This window comes from Phacochoerus africanus, chromosome X (genome assembly GCF_016906955.1).
Source record: "Phacochoerus africanus isolate WHEZ1 chromosome X, ROS_Pafr_v1, whole genome shotgun sequence".
Lineage (NCBI taxonomy): Eukaryota > Metazoa > Chordata > Mammalia > Artiodactyla > Suidae > Phacochoerus > Phacochoerus africanus.
In genome coordinates, this window is record NC_062560.1 from 59,036,583 (window position 1) to 59,058,328 (window position 21,746).

At 46.3% G+C, this 21,746-nt stretch overlaps 1 protein-coding gene across 2 annotated transcripts in view; it reads left to right on the forward strand.

The window, feature by feature from the left end:
* Nucleotides 1-5,333: 5,333 nt before the first annotated feature.
* Nucleotides 5,334-21,746, forward strand: part of STARD8 (StAR related lipid transfer domain containing 8) — a 75,687-nt gene continuing 59,274 nt past the window's right edge. For both annotated transcript variants that reach the window (XM_047764415.1, XM_047764417.1), the window contains exons 1-2: nt 5,334-5,576; nt 20,375-20,408. In XM_047764415.1, coding sequence (XP_047620371.1) covers nt 5,532-5,576; nt 20,375-20,408 — 79 coding nt within the window. In that variant the 5' untranslated portion in view covers nt 5,334-5,531. The remainder of the gene's footprint in view (nt 5,577-20,374; nt 20,409-21,746) is intronic.

Below are 21,746 nucleotides of genomic sequence, written 5' to 3' on the forward strand. Positions count from 1 at the left end.
AGAGTAAGGTGTAAAAGCAAAGACTCTGGTGTCAGATGGGTTTTGCTAGAACTTTAGTTCTGTCGCTTACTGGCTGTGTAACCTTGGGAAAGATTTTCCACCTCTTTGAGATACAGTTTTCTTATCTATAAAATAAGAATTATAAGAATAATGTCTTCAGATGGTTGCTGTGAAAATCAAAATGTGATAAAGCTTTGAGAGTGCTTAGAACAAATCAAGTATACATAAAGTACTCAATAAATGGAAGCTATTATTATATGTCATCATATCTGTATCCTTAGGGCCAAGCACAGTGTAATGATCAATAAAGTCTACTGAATGAATGAATGAATGGATACACAAGTAAAGGTAAAAGTCTGGATATAAGATCCTGAGCCACATTGACAGAAAAGAGCTAGGTGCCAATGCAAGCGGCTTTGTATTGGAAATACATGAACATCGCAAAACTATTCCCCCAGGAGAAAGCATCTGTCCTCAAGGAACTGCGTCTGATATCGCACTCCCCTCTAGGGGAGTACATTACTGTTTGGAGATTGTAATACAACTGTTTGTCTCATAGGAGTACATCTACATTTCTGTTCTCTCTGTAATTATTGGAGATGGTAGACTTGTAGTTTTCACTCCACCTCTGCCTTCTGTGGACTTCTAGGAAACTTGATTTCTATTGGGCGTTGCTCTCTCCCTCTGTTATGGTGGAATTCATTGATTGAAACATTGGTACATACCTGGAGACCAAGGGAAAAAAGATGAAGTACAAATGCCAAGAATTGTTTACTAGATGTCAAGTAAATATTTGTTGAACAAATGACTGGACATTGGTGAATGAATGATAGAGTATAAATAAATAAATGTATATAGTTTTTTTAAATAAAATAAATGTAGAATAATTCTTGTACCACTTCTTTCTGCCTACCATGTTCTGGAAAAGGGAATGATTAGGCCCTGCCACAGGAACCCCGTCTGAACCTTAGTGTAAGCACCATTTTTAGAGTCATCTCTGTTAGGTTCTTAAGGCTGATAGGAACACAAGAGGTTAGTTGGGCCAACTTTTCCCTTGTATACATCTAGTGACAGGGAGCTCAGTACTTTTTTTTTTTTAACTTTTTAGGGCCGCACTTGTGGCATATGGAAGGTCCCAAGCTTGGGGTCAAATCAGAGCTGTAGCCACCAGCCTACATCACAGCCATAGCAACGCAGGATCTGAGCTGTATCTGCAACCTACAACAGCCACAGCTCAAGGCAATGCCAGATTCTTAACCCTCTGAATGAGGCCAGGGATCGAACCTGTGTCCTCATGGATGCTAGCTAGATTCATTTCCAGTGAGCCACAATGGGAATTCCCACCAGGGAACTCACTATTTTATAATCTTTACAATCTTCTTGATCTATGCTATGATCTTTGAATGCTTGGAGAAGCTCTGACTGCTTCATCAATGACAGACATAGTACTAGAATCCAAACATCCCTATAACTCAGGCTAGGGTACTCATCACCGTACTACCCTTGGAACTATCAAGAAATTCAGTAAAGCAGCATTCAGTAAAGTTAGTGAGAAAAGAACTGTCCTAGGAAGCAGGAGAACTGTATCCAAGTCTGAGCTCTATTGTAGACTTTCTGTGTGAAATTGAGTAATCCCTTTCCTTATGGGGGCCTCGGTTTCCCATTTTGCACAATGAAGGCTTTCAAATTGGATGCTCTGCAAGACTTTTCCAGCTAATTCTATAATTCTCTAGTGAGGTCTATTTAGGATCTTGTAATACAATGGTTCTTAAAGTGTGGCCCACAAATCCTCAGGGGTCCCTGAGACCCCTTTCAAGGGTCAATGAGGTCTCCCTTTTCTAAGTCCATATCTGTGGGAGGCAGAATTTTCTTCACATACTTCGATCAAAACAGCATATCACAGCGACTGAAAGCAGGAGCAGCTATGAGAATCCATCTGTCTTCTATTAAACCAAACACTAAAGAGAACAGCAAGAAACTATAAAACCAGGCCAGAAAGTACTGCAGTCCTCCACTCTTCCAGATGAGCTATCAGAAGAAGTGCTGTGAAGTAAGTCAGAAAGAGAAAGACAAATACCATATGAATATATATCACTTATATCTGGAATCTAATATATGGCACAAATGAACCTTTCCACAGAAGAGAAAATCATGGACTTAGACTTGTGGTTGACAAGAGGGAGGGGGAGGGAGTGGGATGGATTGGGAGCTTGGGGTTGATAGATGCCACCTATTGCCTTTGGAATGGATTAGCAATGAGATCCTGCTGTGTAGCACTGGGAACTATGTCTAGTTACTTATGATGGAGCATGATAATGTGAGAAAAAAGAATGTATACATGTATGTGTAGCCCTAACCCTCTAACCCTAACCCTCACCATGCTGTACAGTAGAAAAAAATAATGTATTAGTGAAATAAAAAAAATCCTTCAATAAAATAAAGATAAGAATAAAAATAAAACCATGCCATGCCTCTCAGTAAAGCTATTTTTGTTTTAGGAGATACTGTTATTCTTCATAAAATATATTTATAAAATGTTCTAAAATATGTAATACGAACATGCCTAATTTTTAGCATGTTTTTTAAATGAATGAATTCATCAATCTTCTTTAAATTTCTCAACCAATTTCTTATATAATAAATACCCATAGACACAACCCACATAAATAAAAACTCCTTGGTCTTTAATAACTTTTAATAGTGTAAAGGGGTCCTGAGAGCAAAAAGTTTGAGAAAGTTCTAGTAGGTCTCTGACTTCCTGTCTCATTCTGTACAACCCTCTCCCTTCAATGGTTCTGGATATGATCTACTCAGAATCTGACAGAAGGAAGAACACAATGGCCTTGGGAGGGAAGCCATTCTTCCAGACTCACAGATCTTAGCTATAGCAGGTTTCTCTTTTCCCTCATCTGGTTTCCTTGGCACAGATTAGTGACTTGGGCCTTAGACAAAACACACTCTGGTAGGCAATGCCAGTTCCTGGGTGGGGCAAGAAAGCAGCTGGTCCAGGGAGGGTTAATACGATGGCTTCACTGCTTGTCTGTCCACAGGTTCCCAGCCCCTAATGGGTCTACCTGCCCTCATGGCTATACTCTCATTCCCCAGCCCATTCCCCAAAACCACCCCCATATGGACTCCAGTCACCAAAGAAAGCAGTCTTCATGCCTGTTATGCCCATTATAGGAGGCCTTGAATGTGAGGCAAGTGAGGCCCTCCCAGATTCAGAGCTCCCTGGGAGGTGAGTAGGGATCTTTATCCTCATCCTCATGTTACAGCCAGGGAAACTGAGGTTCCCAGAGAGAAAGCGTATTGGCACTTCCCCCAAAGATCTGGGCTTAGATTTGAACTCGAGTCTAGAGAATGCTAAATCAATGCTCCTGCTTTACCAGAACCAAGGGAGAGTTAGGAGCACCCAGGACAGGAAAAAGAAGCAAGGGAACTTACATCTATTGAACACTTGCTATGTGTCCAGTATGGTAAGTGTAAATGAATGCTTACCTTACTGACTCCTAACAGTTGTCCCCTTATGCAAACAGATGATCCATAGTTTACATATGAGGAAAAAGGCTTGTCAGGACACCAGGCACAATTGCCTGCTGAATGAATGTCCAAAGGTACAGCTGGTGCACCGCAACCCAAGAGGCCTGGATCTAAAGAAGAGCGTGAACTCCAGGAAGCAAGAGGTCATGTGGCCATTCTAGGAGGCCTGTGCTCCTGCTCTGCAGCCTCTGTGTTTCCCATCCTCAAACCTCTGGTTGCAGGAGAAGAGAAATGCTCAAAGGATGGAGCACTGTTTTGCTCTGGGTCCTCATGTTACTCACCTGCCCCATGCAGGGGGCTTCCCCTCATAAGAGTGTGTGCAGTTAGAGGTGGGTGAGAAGGAGCCACTTGCCTTGCCTTTGGCTGACTGCCATTCAGGGCCCGAATGAATGAACATCTGAGATAGCCCAGAGGTCAGGGCTAGAGAGGTGAGACATCTGTTATCATCACTTCCCTAGGGTACAAATGAGGAAAATGAGGGCCATAGAGTTGTTTAAGCAGAACTGGAGGGATCCTTACAGACCCTCAGGAGGGACACACCTATGGGACAAACCACAGAGGAGGAAAGTCAGACTTAGGCAGAGGCTTGCTCAAAGCAGGATTAAGACTTTCTAGGACCCCAGGATTTGGCCCTTTGCCTGACCAGCTTGAGTTACTGAAAGGGAAGCGAGGCCAGAAGGAATAAGTTATTCTGGGCTTTTTGATGACATGTGTCCCCAGAGACCCAAGCCTGGCCCTTTGCCATGGGGTCCCTGGGAGCCTTCTGGCCACCAGCCATGGCACCCTGCCTGCTGAGGCTTAGGGGTGGAGGGAAATCATTGCTTCTTAATGGCTTCCTGCCCAGAAAGCCTCTAAAAGTGCCTAATGTTAACTCTGTTTCCACTGGAAGAGCTGACTTCAGTTCATGCAGGAGGTTCAAGAACAGATTCCAGGCTAAACTTCTGGATCTGGAGATTTCCGAGCATGAGAGCAGATAAAGAACTCAGATCATGTTCAGAAAAGAACATATAGCCACGCTACCCGAGCTGGAAGAGAGCTGTGTACACTGAGGCAGGGGATGGATAAAATGACCTTTGAGGGCTTGGAATCTCTTTGGGGCACTCCCTGACTTCTTTATGGGTGCCCAGGGGCAGCATAGTAGTTCTGAGAGGAGCAGCAATTGTTATCCTGCAGGAATTTTCGTCCATAGTTGCCCTTTATGTAACCCTAAACAGGAGCCATACAACACACTTGAGACTTAGCAACCTGTGAGCTTGCCTCTCATTGTACAGCTGGGAAAAGTGAGGCCCAGAAGAAGGGGGCTTCCCCAAAGTTCCAGAGTGAGTCACAGTTCCTGATGTTAGAGCAGGGTGGGAGAATGACCCCATGACCCAGGGCCCCGAGCTTCCTATCAGAGAAGGTTTCCTAAGGCCATACGCCTTTCCCCTTCTGTGACTGTCACCTCACCTGCCTGGGACCTTCCTAGGTTGAGGGCTTTCCTCCCTGGGCTTTTCTCCTTGGAACTTTTCCAGTGCCACTGAGCTGTCTGGGTTCTGCCCAGAGGCCCCCAGGGAGGGCCGGTGTATCATTCAGCAAGAGGCAGCAAGCAGGTTGTGGGCCCAGCGGCTGAGCCACAGTGGGCTGGACACTCCAAGCTTGGGAACTGTAATGTTCAGGGAATTTCAGCTGGCATCACTGTCCAGTCCCAGCCAACTGGTTAACGGTTCCGAGTTTGAATCAGTGACCCGCCTCCTAGTCCCTCCTCCTCAGCTAGCCTCTCTTCCTCCCTCCCTCCCTCCTTCCTTCCCTTGGAGGCGCCTGGAGTGCAGGCGAGCTGAGCTCTGGCCTCTGCTCTCCGCCTCTTCCCTCTCCGAGCTGAGCCCGCTGATGGAGCACGGGGCCAGGGCTGGCTCTCAAAAAGCCTCTGGTCCCCTGTAGCCTGATCCCCAGAGAGGAAGAGGCCCGTGCCCAGCAAAACTCTGCTGGGCCCTGCCAGCTCCCCACACCCCATCATGCCTCTGCTGGACGTGTTTTGGGCTTGCTTCAGGAAAGTGAAGGTAAGAGGCTGCCCAGACCCAGCCCACTCCCCTGCTTTGGGTGGAATGAGGCAGCTGGGGACTGCTGCGTGCCATCTGGAAGGCGGATGGGCTTCTGAGACTACCTTGGAGCTAGAGAGTCTTGGGTTCGAGTCTTGGGTTCATGTCTTGCCTTTGTCACTTAACCAGCTCTGTGAATTTCTGCTGCTTTCCCATTGAAATAAGTCAGCCTGTTGGCGCTTCTTTTAAAACCTGCCTTTGTTGCTTCCTTGGCCTTGCCCCAAAGGCAAGATTCTTAACCTCTCTGAGCCTCAGTTTCCTCAGCTTTAACATAAAGACAATAGTAACCCCGACCTTATAAGGTGATGAGGTGGGTGTTATTCTTTACATATTAAATATATGCAAATATGAGATAATGTGTGTAAAGTTCCTTGCATGATACCTGGCATGTAGCATCTATAGGAGTAATGGTAACTATTACTGTGATTATCATTACTAATTTCCATTAACATATATCAAGTACCTGCCCTGTGCTAGGCACCATAGGAGTTACACAAAAACCAAGAAGGGACATGGTTTCTGTCCTCAAAGAAGAGGTAAGAAAATTGACAAATTTTTATCAAGCCCCTACCATATGTCAGACACTATGCTAGATAGTCAGTCAATAAATGTTTGTTGAGTGATTATTGTATTGTGGATACAGGGGGTACATGAGCACAGCAAGATTCATGAGGATATAGAGGGCATCATTTCCATTCTCAAGACCCAGGGAACTGATATTTATTTAGTATCTGGTATATATCAGATATAGGTACTTTCAGTTCATTAACTGGTAGCAATCTTCACCACAAGCCATTTTTTCCTACTTTTATAGATGGGGAATGGACACTGTGAATAATCAATAAACATTTGCAAGGTCACTCAGATGTGATTGGCATAGTTGTGATCTGAACTCCTAAGTCTGTACTCTTCTTGACACTCTGTGGCTTCCCACAGCTGAACCCAGTTGGGAGACTTTTAAACAACTAGACTATATAGAAGATAGGATGAAAGTTAGGTGAGGACCCTTGGAGGGACTTGAAAAGTTTTCACTGGAGGTCACATTTGGGCTGAGCCTGAAACTTGAAGAGAAGAGTTCGTCAGTCCAAAAGGGTGGGGGGAGGAATTCCAGGCATGCCTGGCAGAGAGAACTTCTCTAGCAAGAGTCTGGAGGCAGTCAACTGGTGGTGGATTGGGGGAAGGGCTGGCATCCTCATGCTCCTCAAGTGCAGGATTAGAGGGGAGAGGAGCTAGAGAGGGGGAACCGGGGGTCTGGAATCAGAGCTTAGAATTGATCCCTGGGAACAAGATCCTTACCTAGTGAGGGTCCCAAATGAGCTTTTCACTCATCTGTGGTGAAATGCGAGAAAGGTGGGGATAATGCAATGCAGTTTTCAGAGAGCTAAATGAATTCAGCTCAAAGGACTCTTCTTTACTTGGAGATTGTGATGTCCATCCTTTGGGGATGGACAAACAATCTTTCTTTTATGAAATAAGAGTGTGAGATTTAAAAAAAAGTCTGTCTTCAGCAAAATTAAAAATTTGCAATGCTCTGTTACCCTACTTATTTTTTTAAAAAAATGTCTTCCTCATCCATGAAATTCCAAAGTTTGGGGGAAGTTGCTTTAGGGGATGACAGGGATTTTAGTAAAGTAGGGATATAATTAAATGTTCAGTTTTAAGAAAAGCACTCCAAGCGGTCTCAGGCAGAAATGGTGTGGAAGGGCCCAGTGGCCATGCAGAGGCCAGGAAGGTGGCTAAAATGGCAGTGAGGATGGGTATGGAGGAGATGATGAGAGATGGATCTAATGATAGGACAAGGCAAAGTGGAAGTGAAAATTCCCATGAGGTTGGGCACCAGACTGGCACCACCGTCCACTACCTGGTGAACCATTCTGGGTGCCTGGCATGGATGTAAATCCCCTTGCGCTCATTATCCCAATCTGTCTCCCAGCAACCCATGTCAGCCTCTTAGAAATTGTTCTCTTGGGTAGGAGGAACCCAAGAGAAAGTCAGGTTGGGAGTTCTCTGGTGGTCTAGTAGTTAGGATTTGACTCATGGCTCAGGTTCAATCCCTAGTCTGGGAACAGAGATGCCACATCAAGTTGCATGCTGGGGCCAAAAAAAAAAAAGTCAGGGATCTCTATCCCAGATTCCAAACGCTGTGTGTGCATGTGCTTTTGCATGTGTCTGTCTCTGTGTATATGTGTATGTGTGTATATGTGTGCTTGAATGATGTGTCAATGTACATGTGTGTATAGCTAAGAGTGTGCAGAAATGCATGTGTAAGCTCCGTGTTTGTGGACAACACACATCCACAACAATGTAGACTCACATACATATGCCTACATGCACATACAAAGGTAGGCACACATGCACACATATATAGACCCTCCTGTGAACAAGTTTGCAGGTACACATAGAGTTATGGAGACATACGGAAGCACACCCACAGTGCAAAGGCACATGTGTACACACTTTCATACACAGGGATGTGTCAGACATGAATCAGCACACAGTTCGATCTTGAGGGTAAGAGACAGCCTGCCAGCCCAACACATACTTTGAGTTTCCCAACTCCCATTTCAATGCTGCTGCTCTGAGGCCCCAGTGCAATAGGCAGGTCTTCTAGGCTTGTAAACCTAGTCAAGGGCATGGGCTGTTCTGGGACACCCTCCCTCTCTGAGCAATTGCATGGCTGTATGGGAAGAGAGTGGTGGCACCACATGCAAGACCTGACACTGGGGAGGGGCCTGGCTATGGCCAAGCCTGCAGTGACTGAAAGGGCTCTTTTAGATGTCCCATTCAACCTTTTTGTGGTTCTGATGGGGAAACCAAACCCCCAGCATCCCCCACACACAGTTTGTAGCTCTCCATCAGCTGAGGAGGTATGAAGAGGTATAGAAACTCAGAATTCCAGGGCCCCCCCACCCACCACCACATTCTAGCTGTGTGACTTTGAGCAATCCTCTCTGAACCTCAGTTTTCTCATCTGCAAAATGACACTAATCAGGGTGTGCCTCATAGAAGTACTATGAGAATTAGGCGAGTTGTGTCTTTAAAGTGCCTGGCATGGTCTGGGTGGTCAACACACAGGACTCGTTGGAAGATTTCTGAACTGTACACCAGGGGCATCCAGCAAAGAATAATGCTTGTTCCATATTTGAAAACTCTGGGGTTAAGGCCTCAGGTCTCGTCTGCTCCTTTGCCACACTCCTCTTCAGCCCTCTCCTCTGGCACTCTTGGACTCTAAGACCAGAAGCAACCTGTGTCAGAGCTAAGGGTGACACCTCAAAAGCCAGTGATACTGGGAAGGTGGTAAGAGGTCAGACTGGGGTTAGGGCAGCCAAGGGGCAAGGTGTTGGTTGTGAGATGAACCCAGTGTAGATATGTGTCTGACATGTCTTCCCTGGAGGCTAAAGGGGGTCAAGAAAGTACCCCTGGCCTCTCAGCACAGCACTATGCATGCATATGACTCCCCCTTCCTCACACTCAAATGTGTACACACGGGACCTTTTATTTGATGTGTCCTTTTGTCCCATTCCAGCACCTAGCATAGTATGATGCACATAAAGAGTGCCCAGAATGTGGATCCCGTCTCTTTGTATCAGATGGGCATATCAGGTCCTGGAGAGCACTGGCCTGGCAGGTGGAAAATCCAGCTGGAGTTCTATCTCAGCCATGACCTCTAGGTGACTTTGAGAGGGTCAATACTCCCTGGTGACCCTCAATGCTTTCTCCTTATAACAGACGCAGAGAGTCACACAAGATCAGAGATGGAAAGGTCCATAGAGGTCCTCTGTCCCCCCTTCTGTTCTTCTCTCTTGAAGTTATTGATGAGGAAACTAAGGCTCAAAGAGGGGAAGAGATGTGCCCAAGGTCACCAGGAGGTCAGGACGCAGTGTGATCCATACACAGTCTGTAGTGGATGGTAGTATCTCTAATTGTTCTGTGGCAGAATCTGTACACAACTTGTCTCTGGTGGAAAGTAACAGCAATACCGGCGGTACATGCCACACACATGCACACAAACACATGTGGTAATAACCCTGTCTCACCTACCTGCTTCTATGGGAAGCAAAGCAAATTTCAGATAGAAAAATCTCCTGTAAACTGGGAAGCCTTGTCAAGGTTAGCACCCACTGAGGGTCCATAAGGGATGCCACACTTTTCTCCCAGTCACTGTACTCAGTAGTCAGGCATATGAGCGCATATGTGCACAAGGAGTGCCATGAGTTCACCCAAGGACACATTCTTAAGCACCCCCTGTTGTGTGTGCTCCCACCATATGCACGGGACTCTCATGTGTCTTCCTGGGCTCCTGTTCATATGGGTGTGTGCTTTCACACCCCCTCTGCAGGCCAATGGTCATGTGCATATGTGTGCTCATGTGAACACATGTCCTCACATGTGCTTGTTCACACCCCCTGCCTGCTCTGCCTCCAGGCCAGGTCACAGCTTCCCAGTCTTCATTCTGGGAATCAGCCTGGCAGGGTATGGGGTTGAAAGTGTGACAATGACTGGGTGATTCAACAGTTCTATTCCCAGCCCCCAGGATGTCTCTCCTTTTCCAGGCCTTTGCCCTAGACCAATTGGCCACATGCAGTGTGTATTTGTCATGGGAGGGGAAAAAGAGAGTAGAATAAATTCAGGAGAGCACATGAATATATAGAAACTCTCAAATAATTCTGGATGCTATTCCAACTGTCCTCTTTCTCTCACACCTCACCAAGAGGATGGCCAGACACTGTTGAACACCTCCAAATATGTGAAACTTACCACCTCCTCAGATAGCCTGCTTCATTTCAGGACACTACTCCAAGTTCTTTAATCAGCCTGAATATGTGTGTGTGTGTGTGTGTGTGTGTGTGTGGTGTATGTGTAAGTGGTCGTGTAGTCATGTGCATCTGAGACTTGTATATACATCCGCTAAATTACCGGGTCCAAAAAAGGGAAGACTTATGACAAAGATTCTCAGGTCATGGCCAAACCACTTAGTGAGGGCAGGGCAAGGCCCTATACCTCATAGAAGGAGGCTTCATCACCAGGCCCCTCTCTGCAGTTCAACAGCCCAGTTAAATGATGTGTCAGCTGAGTGGTGGGTACTAACTCCCAACATGGGTAAAAAATCCACACTGTGGGTTGTCCTTGTGTGACTAGTTGTAAATTGCCTATATGCTGACATATGCCCCATATCTGTGAGGAACAGGTCCATGAGATGAAAGAATAGGTTGTGGTAAGGTTATTGGCACGGATGGACCTAAAGGAAGTTGTGAGTTGATGACATAATGCAAGCCTGGCACATGGTAGATGTGTAGATGGATCAGAATCTGAAAGGATGATCTCTGTGGGAAAAGGGAAGGGAGATTTCTTCAAGGAAGAGTAAAATTGGAGACAGGAAAGGAAAGCGAGGCAGCACAGAGCTAGGGGGCTTACCCTGGATGTAAGGATTGCATGTGAACGGCGATGGGAACAGGGGCCAAGATGAGAGCCTTGTAATTCTGTGTGTAGGAGTTTGAACTTTGTGCTCTTAATGCAATGAAAAGACCTCGAGGAAAGGATCTCTAGAATAAGAAGACATGGAGTCAAGCATTTCACTATCTAGGTCATAACTTGTTAGCTGTGTGACCATGGGGCTGTTACTTCACTCTTCTGAGCTTTAGTTTCCTACTCTGCAAAATGAAACTAATGACTACCTCATGAAGTTGTTATGGGGCTTAAATGAGTTAATACATATAATTAATATATATAAAGCACTTAGAAAAGGACCTGGCATGTGGTTAGTGAACACTAACCATTTTTATTATTTGTATGCTGTAAAAAATGATAATTCCTATCTCATAGGGCTGTAGCGAGGATCACATGAAATAATGATGGCAAGAGCTGTCAAGATGTTTATTTACTGATATCTTGAATGAAATGGGACGGTTTCCCTAGACTGTGATAAGCCCTGACAAACTCATTCCTTCACTCATTCAACCTAGCAATAGTTATTCAGGACCTACCATGTGCCAGGCACTGGATTAGGTCCCAAGGAGATAAATAATGGTGAACAAAATAGCTCTAGGTCCATACTATCATGGAGCTTACTGTCTAGTGGATATAAAATGAGAGCTTTTCACATTTCAACCCCCACGTGCCCTGTTTGTGGGTATGATTGATTCAGTCCAGAAAATGTCTAGGTATAAAACTGCTTAGTCATTTAACAATTTTGATGTATCTTGCACCAGTGCATGGTAATCTCACCTAGTCCTCAAGGCCAAGAGACGGCTAAACTGGAAAGCCAAGGTACTTCCTACAACAGCACAGCCAGAACAATCTTGAAAGTGGGCCCAGCCTGGGCATGAGGATGGGGACCTCCAGATTTTACCCCTTTGGGACTCCTAACCCTTGCCCCTCTCCCTCAGTTGAGCCATCTCAGCACAATTGGTGAGGTTTGCTACCAGCCATCTGAGATTGGACAATATTTGTTCTGGGGAGTGAGATGGGGAGTAGAAAGCAAGGGTTTGACTCTGATGTGTGCTGGACACAAATTCCTCTTTTTCTTTTTTTTTTTTTTTTTTGCCTTTTCTAGGGCCGCTCCTGTGGCATATGGAGGTTCCCAGGCTAGGGGTCCAATTGGAGCTGTAGCCACTGGCCTACACCAGAGCCATAGCAACGCAGGATCCAAGCCTCGTCTGCAACCTACACCACAGCTCACAGCAACACCAGGTCCTTAACCCACTGAGCGAGGCCAGGGATCGAACCCACAACCTCATGGTTCCTAGTCAGATTCGTTAACCACTGAGCCAAGACGGGAACTCCCACAAATTCTTTCTTTGCCTTCAGCTTCTTTGTTACCAAACGGAATATGAGTTGGTGTACTGGGGGTGGAGGACATACCTGGCAAAATGGCTGGTAGGGACAGAAGGAAGTGGGAAAGCCTACAGACAGGCAATGCCAAGTTTCCTACCTCCCCACCAAAGCACTACAGAAAGTTGGAACTAATATTAGCTAACATTTATAGAGCACATAGTATGTGGTAGACACTATTCCAAGCCCTTCATGTATATTACTTCATTTCACCATCACAATCACTCCACAAAGCCAGTGGCGTTATTCTCCTCATCCTAATTTTACTGAAACACAGAATTGGTTAGGATACTTATCCAAGGTCACACAGATATTATGTGATAAACTTGAGATTTTAAACCCATAGAGTGGAGGTCCAAAGTTCATGTTCTATCGACAACATAATCTGTATCTCAGTTTTTCCACCTATCAAATGAATGGGTTAGATTGGTTTATCTCTGAAAGGCCTTCCAGCTCTGGTATGCATTATATTTAATATTTTTGACTGAAAAAAAAGGCAGGACTCTTGCATCTTCCTTTACATAGAAAAGTGTTAAATTCAGTAACTTGAGATATCTGTTTTTCTTTAATCAACTGTAATCTTTTGATGTTCCAACTACTTGGTCTTTGTTGCAAAAACTCCTTTAAATCCTGGCTCCTCCACTTCTTCAGAGCAGTCTCTCGCAGAGCTTTCTGAGAGGCTGTCTTTTGGGCTTGAATTCCTCCAAAAGACCACCGAATAAAACGTAATTCTCAACTTTTAGGTTGTGCTTTTTTTTTTTTTAGTTGACAATATTTGCATCTCTGAACTTCCAGGCCAAGTGGAAAAAAAAAAAAAAAACCTTGCTCCCCAGATGTCAGTGATTTCCACTCAAGGTCCCTGGGGGAGGGGAGCTGAACCCAAACTCAGAGAAATGAGCCTGTCCTGGAGACCGGTCCTCCCAGCAGCTTGTAGGACTGGAGAACAGCTGGAGGCCTGGGAAGTTCTGCGATCCAGGCCTGGCCTGCATTTACAAGTCACCAGTAACAATAACAGGGAGCAGTAGCTCAGGCAGCCTGTGCTGGGATTATGGGGTCAGAGGTTTCACAGTGGGGTTGGGTGGTGGAGCTTCTTGACCCAACCCTCTGGTCCACCCCTGAGCTGCCTCTGCCACCAGAGACTTGGAGTCCAGCTAGACCTGCAGCTCCAAGGCTGGGGCTGCCAAATGGCAGAGGAGAGGAAGTCTTGCATTTGGGGAATGGAGCTTGAGGCCCTGGAAATGGGTGTGGGTTGACTTTCCCTGCCCTTTTCAGCTACCCTGGCCTGGATCACCCTAGGAGCTTGAGAGACAATGCAGCACAATGATACAATGTAGTAGCTGCTGGAAATGGAATGCTGATCCGCAAGCCCAGATTCTGCCTCTCCTGCCCCTCTCTGAGCCTGATTCTTTATCTCCAACACAAGGACAACAGCCCCCACTTCATAATTGATTACAACCATGACATATGTGAAAGGGTCTGTCACATGGTAGGTACTCAGAAAATCTGAGTTGAATTTGAAGACAGTTTATTGGTTGCTCTAGGTGACCTGAGGCCCATGGCTTTAGGCCTTCAGTTTCCTCATCCATAAAATAGGGAGAAATCTCATCTGTCTGAGGATAGCCTAGAATTGTGGACATCCTGCCGAGATAAAAAGACAGTAGGAAACACTGATGTTAATACCTTGAGGCTCAGGAAGTGAATAGTTGTTTAGGCCATTCTTCCAACTCCTCCTATCCCCACCCCTACTCCCACTCCAGGTCAAACTAGTTTGGAGTCTGGAAGAGACCCCATTCCACCCTGGAACTGCTGTGTCTTTCTCTTCTAGTTCATTCCTGCACTCATCCTGTCTAAGGCCTCTCTCCCAGAGGGACTCCCAAGCTCTGGGCAGGAAGGAGGGTCCCTGATGGCTGGTGGGAAAGTCAAATCTTTGGGACATAACATTCCTGAAATTATCTAGGGAATCCCTGGGGTTTGCAGCTGCTTGTTCTCTCTTCCCTCTGGCCGGCTCTCTGCCTGCCATGGAGGCGCAGGGGGCAGTAGGGCGCTAGGCTGGAGAAGGCTGTGAGGGGTGCTGGGGTGGGGGGGTGGGCAAAGGGGAGGAACCAGCCCCGGTGGAGTGGCCCTATAGGCCAGGTGAGGAGTGGGGAGTGGGGAAGGAGCAAAGGAGGCCAAGCCAGGACTGGCAGGAAGAAATTAAGGCAAAAAGAGCCCAAAGCAGCAGGAGTTCTGTCACTGGGTGAGTTATAAAATGATATGCAGATTGGCATTCTTGAGGCTACAGGTCGGTTGCCCTTTGCGGGGTGGGTGAGTGGGGTAGTTCTGGTGAGTGGAAAAGGGGAGTCAGGAATTCGGACAGGCTCAGATTCCCAGCTAGTCTGGGACACCCTGTGCTCTCAGAGAAGGGACAAAATCCTCAGGGGATTCCTCAGAATGCTGTCCCAGACTCTTGAGTTCTACAAAGGCCTTCTTCTTCTTTTTTTTTTTTCTTTTTAGGGCCACACCCGCGGCATATGGAGCCCAGACTAGGGGTTGAATCAGAGCTACAGCTGCTGCCTACAATACAGCCACAGCAACGCGGGATCCGAGCCGTGTCTGTGACCTACACCACAGCTCACAGCAATGCTGGATCCTTAACCCACCGAGCGAGGCCAGGGATCGAACCCGCAACTTCATGGTTCCTAGTCGAATTTGTTTCCGCTGTGCCACGATGGGAACTCCTACAAAGGCCCTCTTGAAGTCACTTCTTCCATTGTCTTTTCCCAGCTGGGGTTGTAACTCACCCTCTTCCTTGTGATGAAAGGATGAGAATTGTCAGGGACCCACCTATCGTTACAGGCAAAAAGTCTGAGCCCCAGCAAAGAATTAGACAAAGGCAGATGGTCAGGCCCAGAATGCCTGTTGTTGGTCAGTCCTACTTAAAAAAATTGTTTTATTAAAATAATCAACTGATTTACAATGTCATGCCAATTTCTGCTGTACAGAAAGTGACCCAGTCTATATATACATACATTCGTTTTTTGATATTATCTTCCATCATGTTATATCCCAAGAGATTGGTTATAGTTCCCTGTGCTATACAGTAGGACCCTGTTGTTTATCCATTCTAGATAAAATAGTTTGCATCAACTATCCCCAAACCCCCAGTCCATCCCACTCCCCCCTCCCCCCGCCTTGGCAACCACAGTCTGTTCTCTATGTCTGTGAGTCTGTTTCTGTTTTGTAGATAGATCAGTCCCACTTTAAACCATGTCTCCTCTGCCCTTTCCAGAGGAGAGATTGGCATCCCTCATAGCACCTCACTCCCAGCAGGTATCACACCCTGAATATGATTACATGTTCCCAGGTCACTGGGATGGGGTTAAAAATTGACATCATGACACCAATGCTCAAACTGAGGACCTGATGCCAGGCTCAATCCAGCCCCAACCCACATATGCCCTCTGTGTACCCAACTACTTCCTTGATGGTCTGTGAGCTCTTTTAAGCCCCAGTCTGTGATTTATCCATCCCTGTGTCTAGCACAATGCAGCCCCTATTCTAGGCTTAGCCTAGAGGAAGTTGACTGACTACACAGAACACACATATACTCTCATGTACGCACAAGTAGCCAAAGCCACTGCACCCTCTCCCGATGGAGAGACCTCAAGAAACAGGAATCAGCTACTAAAGGATCAGGGGAGCCTACTTCCCACATTGGCCATAGTCTGTGTTGGCAACCCATGGGATGGGCCTGAGGGTGGTGAGAGCCCACTCAGGAGGAAGGGAGGGTCAGGCTGTGAATAGGGCTCTGTGTGGTCCAGCTGAGAGGGCTGGGGGAGGCTGGAATGTCAAGAACGTGCTCTCATGACCAGCTCCAGGCTGGGGCCTGTGGCACAGGGCTGGCCAGGGGCTACGGGGGAGCAAGGAAGCCAGGCAAGGAAAAGATGAAAAGTCCCCCTGGCTTGGCCTCAGATAGCAGGGCATGGGCTGGACATAGAATCTGTAGGCCCAGCAGAGAGGATGCTGGGATGGCTAGCTCCAGACCAGCCACTGATGCTAAAGACTCTTCAGGTCTGGACAAAGCCTGTCAGTCACCTTTGAAGCTGGTTTCCAGGCCACCCTTTTCAGACTTCCCAACCTCTAACCCACAACTAGCTTCCCATTTCCCTTGGGGCTCCAGCTCTCTATTTTCACTTGTTCAACAAGATGCCCTTTTTTCCCTCAGAAACTTCAGATCTGTCTCTTTCTGTCTAGCCACTCTGTCTCCCCCTAGAAGGCAAGCATGTCAAGGGCAGGGACCGTGTCTACTTCGGTGCAAGTTTGCATCTGCAGGTCCACTGCAGCACCTACTGCATGGTTCTGAGCAGAAGTTTCCACAGATGCCCTGAATCCAATAGGTCCAGAATGAGATTCATTACAAAAGGAGGACTCACTCCCCCTTATTCCCAACCAGGTCTTTTCCTCTGTTCCTGACTTCAGTTAATAGCACTGTCATCAACCTAATTACCCAGGCCAGAAACTTTGGACTTACCCTTGCATCCTCTACTCACCTCCTATAGCCTATTATTTACTGCAGTTTTACTATGTAGATAGTTGGTATATTTGTCCCATGATTTTTATCCCAAAGGCCATGCTCAATCTGCAGTAACCTCATTGTCTCAAGTTCTGCCTAACCTCTCCCATCCCCATTCCCCACCTACTTTTCACCTAATAGAAAGAGTGACAATCTGAAACATAAACCCGCCTCTCTTTCTCCCCTGATTAGGCCCCTTCAAGTGCTATCTCCCTATTGGGCTCTGGATAAAGTTCAAGTTCTAGCACATTGACATACATACAAGATTCTTCATGATGTGGCCCTGACCTGCTGCTCTACACACATTTCCCACTATCTGTCTGGCCCTCTGCTCTCCAGCCAGACTATACACAGTTCCTCAAACTGCACAATTTCATACCTCCTTGAATTTTTCTCCGTTCTTCCTTCTGCCTGCCGTTTTCTTTTCCAGTGCTTGTGGAATTGTGAAAATGTGGAATTGTGATGATTTGTACATGTGGCCTACCTCCTGCCCCTACTTCCCTACTTGGCTGTGAATTCCTCAAGGGCGGGGAACATGTCTGATTTATCTGAATTTCTGGGTACCTAGCACAGGGCCTGGCCCTCAGAGGCTCATCATGAGTAAATTAATGAGTGAATGAATGCATGACCCACTGGATGGAAGGACTGTCACTGCCAATCTTGGTTCCCTTCCAGGGTATCTATTTCTGCAGCTGCTGGATTCTTGGCTCCTTTGTCCAGAATACTTAACGTGAGAGAAGTATGTTCTATGACCGGGAAACAAAGAAGAACCTTCACTCTGTAGTGAAACTACCTGAAGTAAAAGTTCATACCTCATTTTCCCCTGTAAGGTTCTCAGCTACTGAAATAGCACCAGGATCAAGGTCCAAAGCTGAGTGGATTTTGTGGTCTTAGTCTAGGCCAGGTTATCCTGGACCCCAAAGAGAAAAGAATAAGATGCAATAAAACTGGGAACCCCGTAAGCCTAAAGTGTAAACTTGATTCTGCCATTTACTGGGTGTTTGGCCTTGAGAAAGTCATTTCCCTTCTTTGGGCCTCATTTTCCTCATGTGTCATGTGAACTTAAAAAACCTACCATGTTTGTGAGAGTCAAACAATATTCCTTCTATGTAACCTGTAAATCCTTGTGTAAATTTAAAGCCTAATCAGCTCCTGAATTACCTTTTTTTTGGTCTTTTCTAGGGCCGCACCCATGGCACATGGAGGTTACCAGGCTAGGGGTCGAATTGGAGCTGTAGCCGCTGGCCTACACCACAGCCACAGCAACGTGGGATCTGAGCCGTGTCTGCGACCTACACCACAGCTCACAGCAATGCTGGATCCTTAACCCACTGAGCGAGGCCAGGGGTTGAACCTGAAACCTCATGGTTCCTAGTCAGGTTCATTAACCACTGCGCCACGACAGGAACTCCTGAAATATCTTTAATTGTCTTACATCTATTAAGATAATTAAAGCGGGTGGGGTGTAGTGTGGGTGAGGTTGGAATTTAATGTGACTAGATCAGGATTGAGGAGTAAGAGTCTGTCCTACCCATTAGTTCACCTCCTAATTTCCCAGAACTGTCACATTTGGGACCTCACGGGGGCCTGCTTCCACCTTCCCTCTGACCCCTCAGCCTTTTTTTCTATTCCCCTTTTGTCTACTACTGAGGATTATGATGATTTGCTTAATCATGGCTCCACTTTGAAGCTTTATAGGAGAATTTCATATCCATCCCTCTTGATTTTTCCCTCTCTCTTCACACCTGTCTCATTCTAGAACTTTCCATCTCCTTCACACTAACATCCCTTGGGGACTCTGCCAATGAACCCTCAGGGGGGACACTTCCTTCCTTCCCTCCTCTCTCATGTCCAATTGTGGGTTGGCCATTCACTAGGTTGTCTTGTGGCCTACAAGTGTGGATCTGATGTTTGGTCATTTCAGGGTGATCTAGGGCTGTGATTAATCTCCTAGGACGAGAAATCATTGTGGTCAAGTGTCCTCCCCTATGGTAGTCATTGTGCAGGAATAAGAGAGACAACAAGTACTATGGCAACTCATTTCATGATAACATTTTAGTTGGTTTAGACCAGTTTCATGAAGGCAGGAGAATAAGCAAGGAAATCCCTCTACTTCTAAGAGGAACCCTTCTTTCTTTCCTTAACTATTGAATGAAAATCTGTACCACTTTCATTTCAGCCCAAGCCACATACATGCTTACCCATACTACTGCAAAACCTTCTAAGAAATCTCCATGCTTCCTCCCTAGCTCCACAATCCATTCTCCACACAGTAGCCAGGGTGATCTCTTTATGGTGGAAGTCAGATCTTACCATTCTGTTCTCTGCCCTCCAGTGGCTACCTACCGTCATTTGAATCAAAGCCAAAATCCTCATGCTGGCTTTCAAAGCCCTGCATAATTTGGCCCTTGACCCTCTTAACCACTGCCTAAAGTGTTCTGTACCCAGATTGACACATTGCTGATTCCTTCTTGTCATTCAGGACTCTGTTCACAATTCAACTCTTCTCAGAAATTCTCTCTGATCACTTTTTCTAAAGCAACACCCCCCCCACCCCATGCCATTTATACTACCACTCTCTAACTCATACTGTTTTTTAAAGTTTCTCCTTCCTGGTTCTTAGCTATGTCTGAAATTTACTTATTGATTTGTTTACCTATTTATTTTTTTGTCACTGCTCCATGAGGATAGAGACCTTATCAGTTTAAATCTACTAGCATCTAACATATTGTTCTGTAGGGCATTGATGCTCTAAATATTTGTGGAATGAATTAATTAGTAATATTATTTATTATTTTATAAAATAATTTTGTGTATGTTAAGTTCTCACAAAGCCTGTGAGGTTGGGATTATTACCATCCTAGTTTTACAGATGCTGAAACTGAGGCTGAAGAGGTTACAGGTGATATCCAATGTTATGTGAGCAATAAGTAGGGGAAAATGGCCCTGAACTTGAGCTTTCCAATTCAAAATACTACTTTTTTCCACCAACATACCTTACTTCTAACCTGGTCGATGGTATTTGCTTTGGTTGTTCCAAGCAAATGGTGACTGATTCTTTGATAATTCTTATTGTCAAGCCTTGGAACAGTGCTGTGACCTGCACAGACTGCCTCTGCTCTCCTGACCTAGCAGTACTCTTGTTCCATGAGAATGAGGTGAAGTAGAGGAAGCCCATGGAGTGGGAGAAAGTAGTATGGAGTAGACAGTCAGGAGTCTGAGCTTCTAGGCTCCACTTTGCTCCCACTTGTACTTCATTTTTCTTTTCTGTGGGCCCCCATGCATCTTTCTGTAAAATGGGTAGATTGAACTTGCAGACTTCAAAGATTCCTTCTGGTTCTGCAATGTCTTGATGTCTTCTCTGTTTCTTTTGTAGTGCTTCCCATTGCTGCAGGGGAGGAAGAATGCCGGTAAGTGCCTGAGGTGGGGCTTCTCAGTGATCCTCACCCACTAGCTGATTAGGTCCCTGGGCTTGGAGCCAATGTCCTAGATGCTGAAGCTGGAGATGTCCTCTGTCTCCCTCCAGTGGACATTTCCTGGGCTCTTCTGCCTAGCCTTTTAGAAGTAAGTGGGCATACAGAACTTCTCTATTTCTCAGATGGAGGGTTTTCTCCAGTCAGGGAGCCTGGTGAGGAGCTCCTGCAGAGCTGTCAGTGATTGGCAGCCATCCATATGCTTCCCTTGCTCTCAGATGCCTTCTTTCCACTGGGAGGTGGGAGACATGTTGGGAAAGGGAATAGGTAAGAGGAGGGTGAAGGAAAGTGACCTAGCATTTGGAGTTCAGTGTCTGGATATTCCAACACTTGCTCTATGTGGAAGGCTTCCAAGAGAGTTAGTTAGGACTGAGGGATATATATAGCCTTGAGGGGAGGGGGGGAAATCCCTCTTTTTCTTTCTTTCTTTTTTTTGTCTTTTGTCTTTTTTTTTTTTTTTTTGAGGGCCTCACCTGTGGCATATGGAGGTTCCCAGGATAGGGGTCCAATCAGAGCTACAGCTGCTGGCCTATACCACAGTCACAGCAGTGTGGGATCTGAGCCGCATCTGTAACCTACACCACAGCTCATGGCAATGTCAGATCCTTAACCCACTGAACGAGGCCAGGGGTCAAACCTGCAACCTCATGGTTCCTAGTCAAATTTGTTTCCACTGCGCTATGACAGGAACTCCCCTTCCCTTTTCTAACAAGTTTCTTTGAAGCTGACTGCTCAGCTGCCTTCTGCCTCTGGTGTCCTACTTGGGTGTGGATAAGAGGGTGGCATGCTGCAGCAGCTCCCTTCTGTTGAAGAGGAGCACTCAGTTGTCTCAAGGGGGATGACTGCTTTGGGGAGGAAGAGAAAGAAAGCTGTTGGCCAGGAATGAATTTGCTACGAGAGCTTGAGCTCCTGGCATCAACTTGGCTTTGCTGAGGTCATCTAAGTCATCCTTCTAGCTCCACCTTGACCTCAGCCATTCTCATTGGCTTCAGTTTTTCATCAGAATGGGCTCATGACCTGATGAGCATGGTGGCAATTAGGGCTGGGGGTCATAGAAACGGAAAGGCACCAATTAAGAAGTGGCCTGCATGAGGCATCTTGGGAAGATGTTAGGAGAGGAAACTTGAGCCCTTGCTCCTGAGGTCCTCCCCACGTCATGGGGACACAGTCTTACCAGGAGGCAGAGAGGGGATCGGGTGACCTCCCAAGGACTTTTCCATCTTTGAACCCTTAATTTTGGGTGGTGGCTGCTCAAAAAGAAGAAGAGCCAGCAGG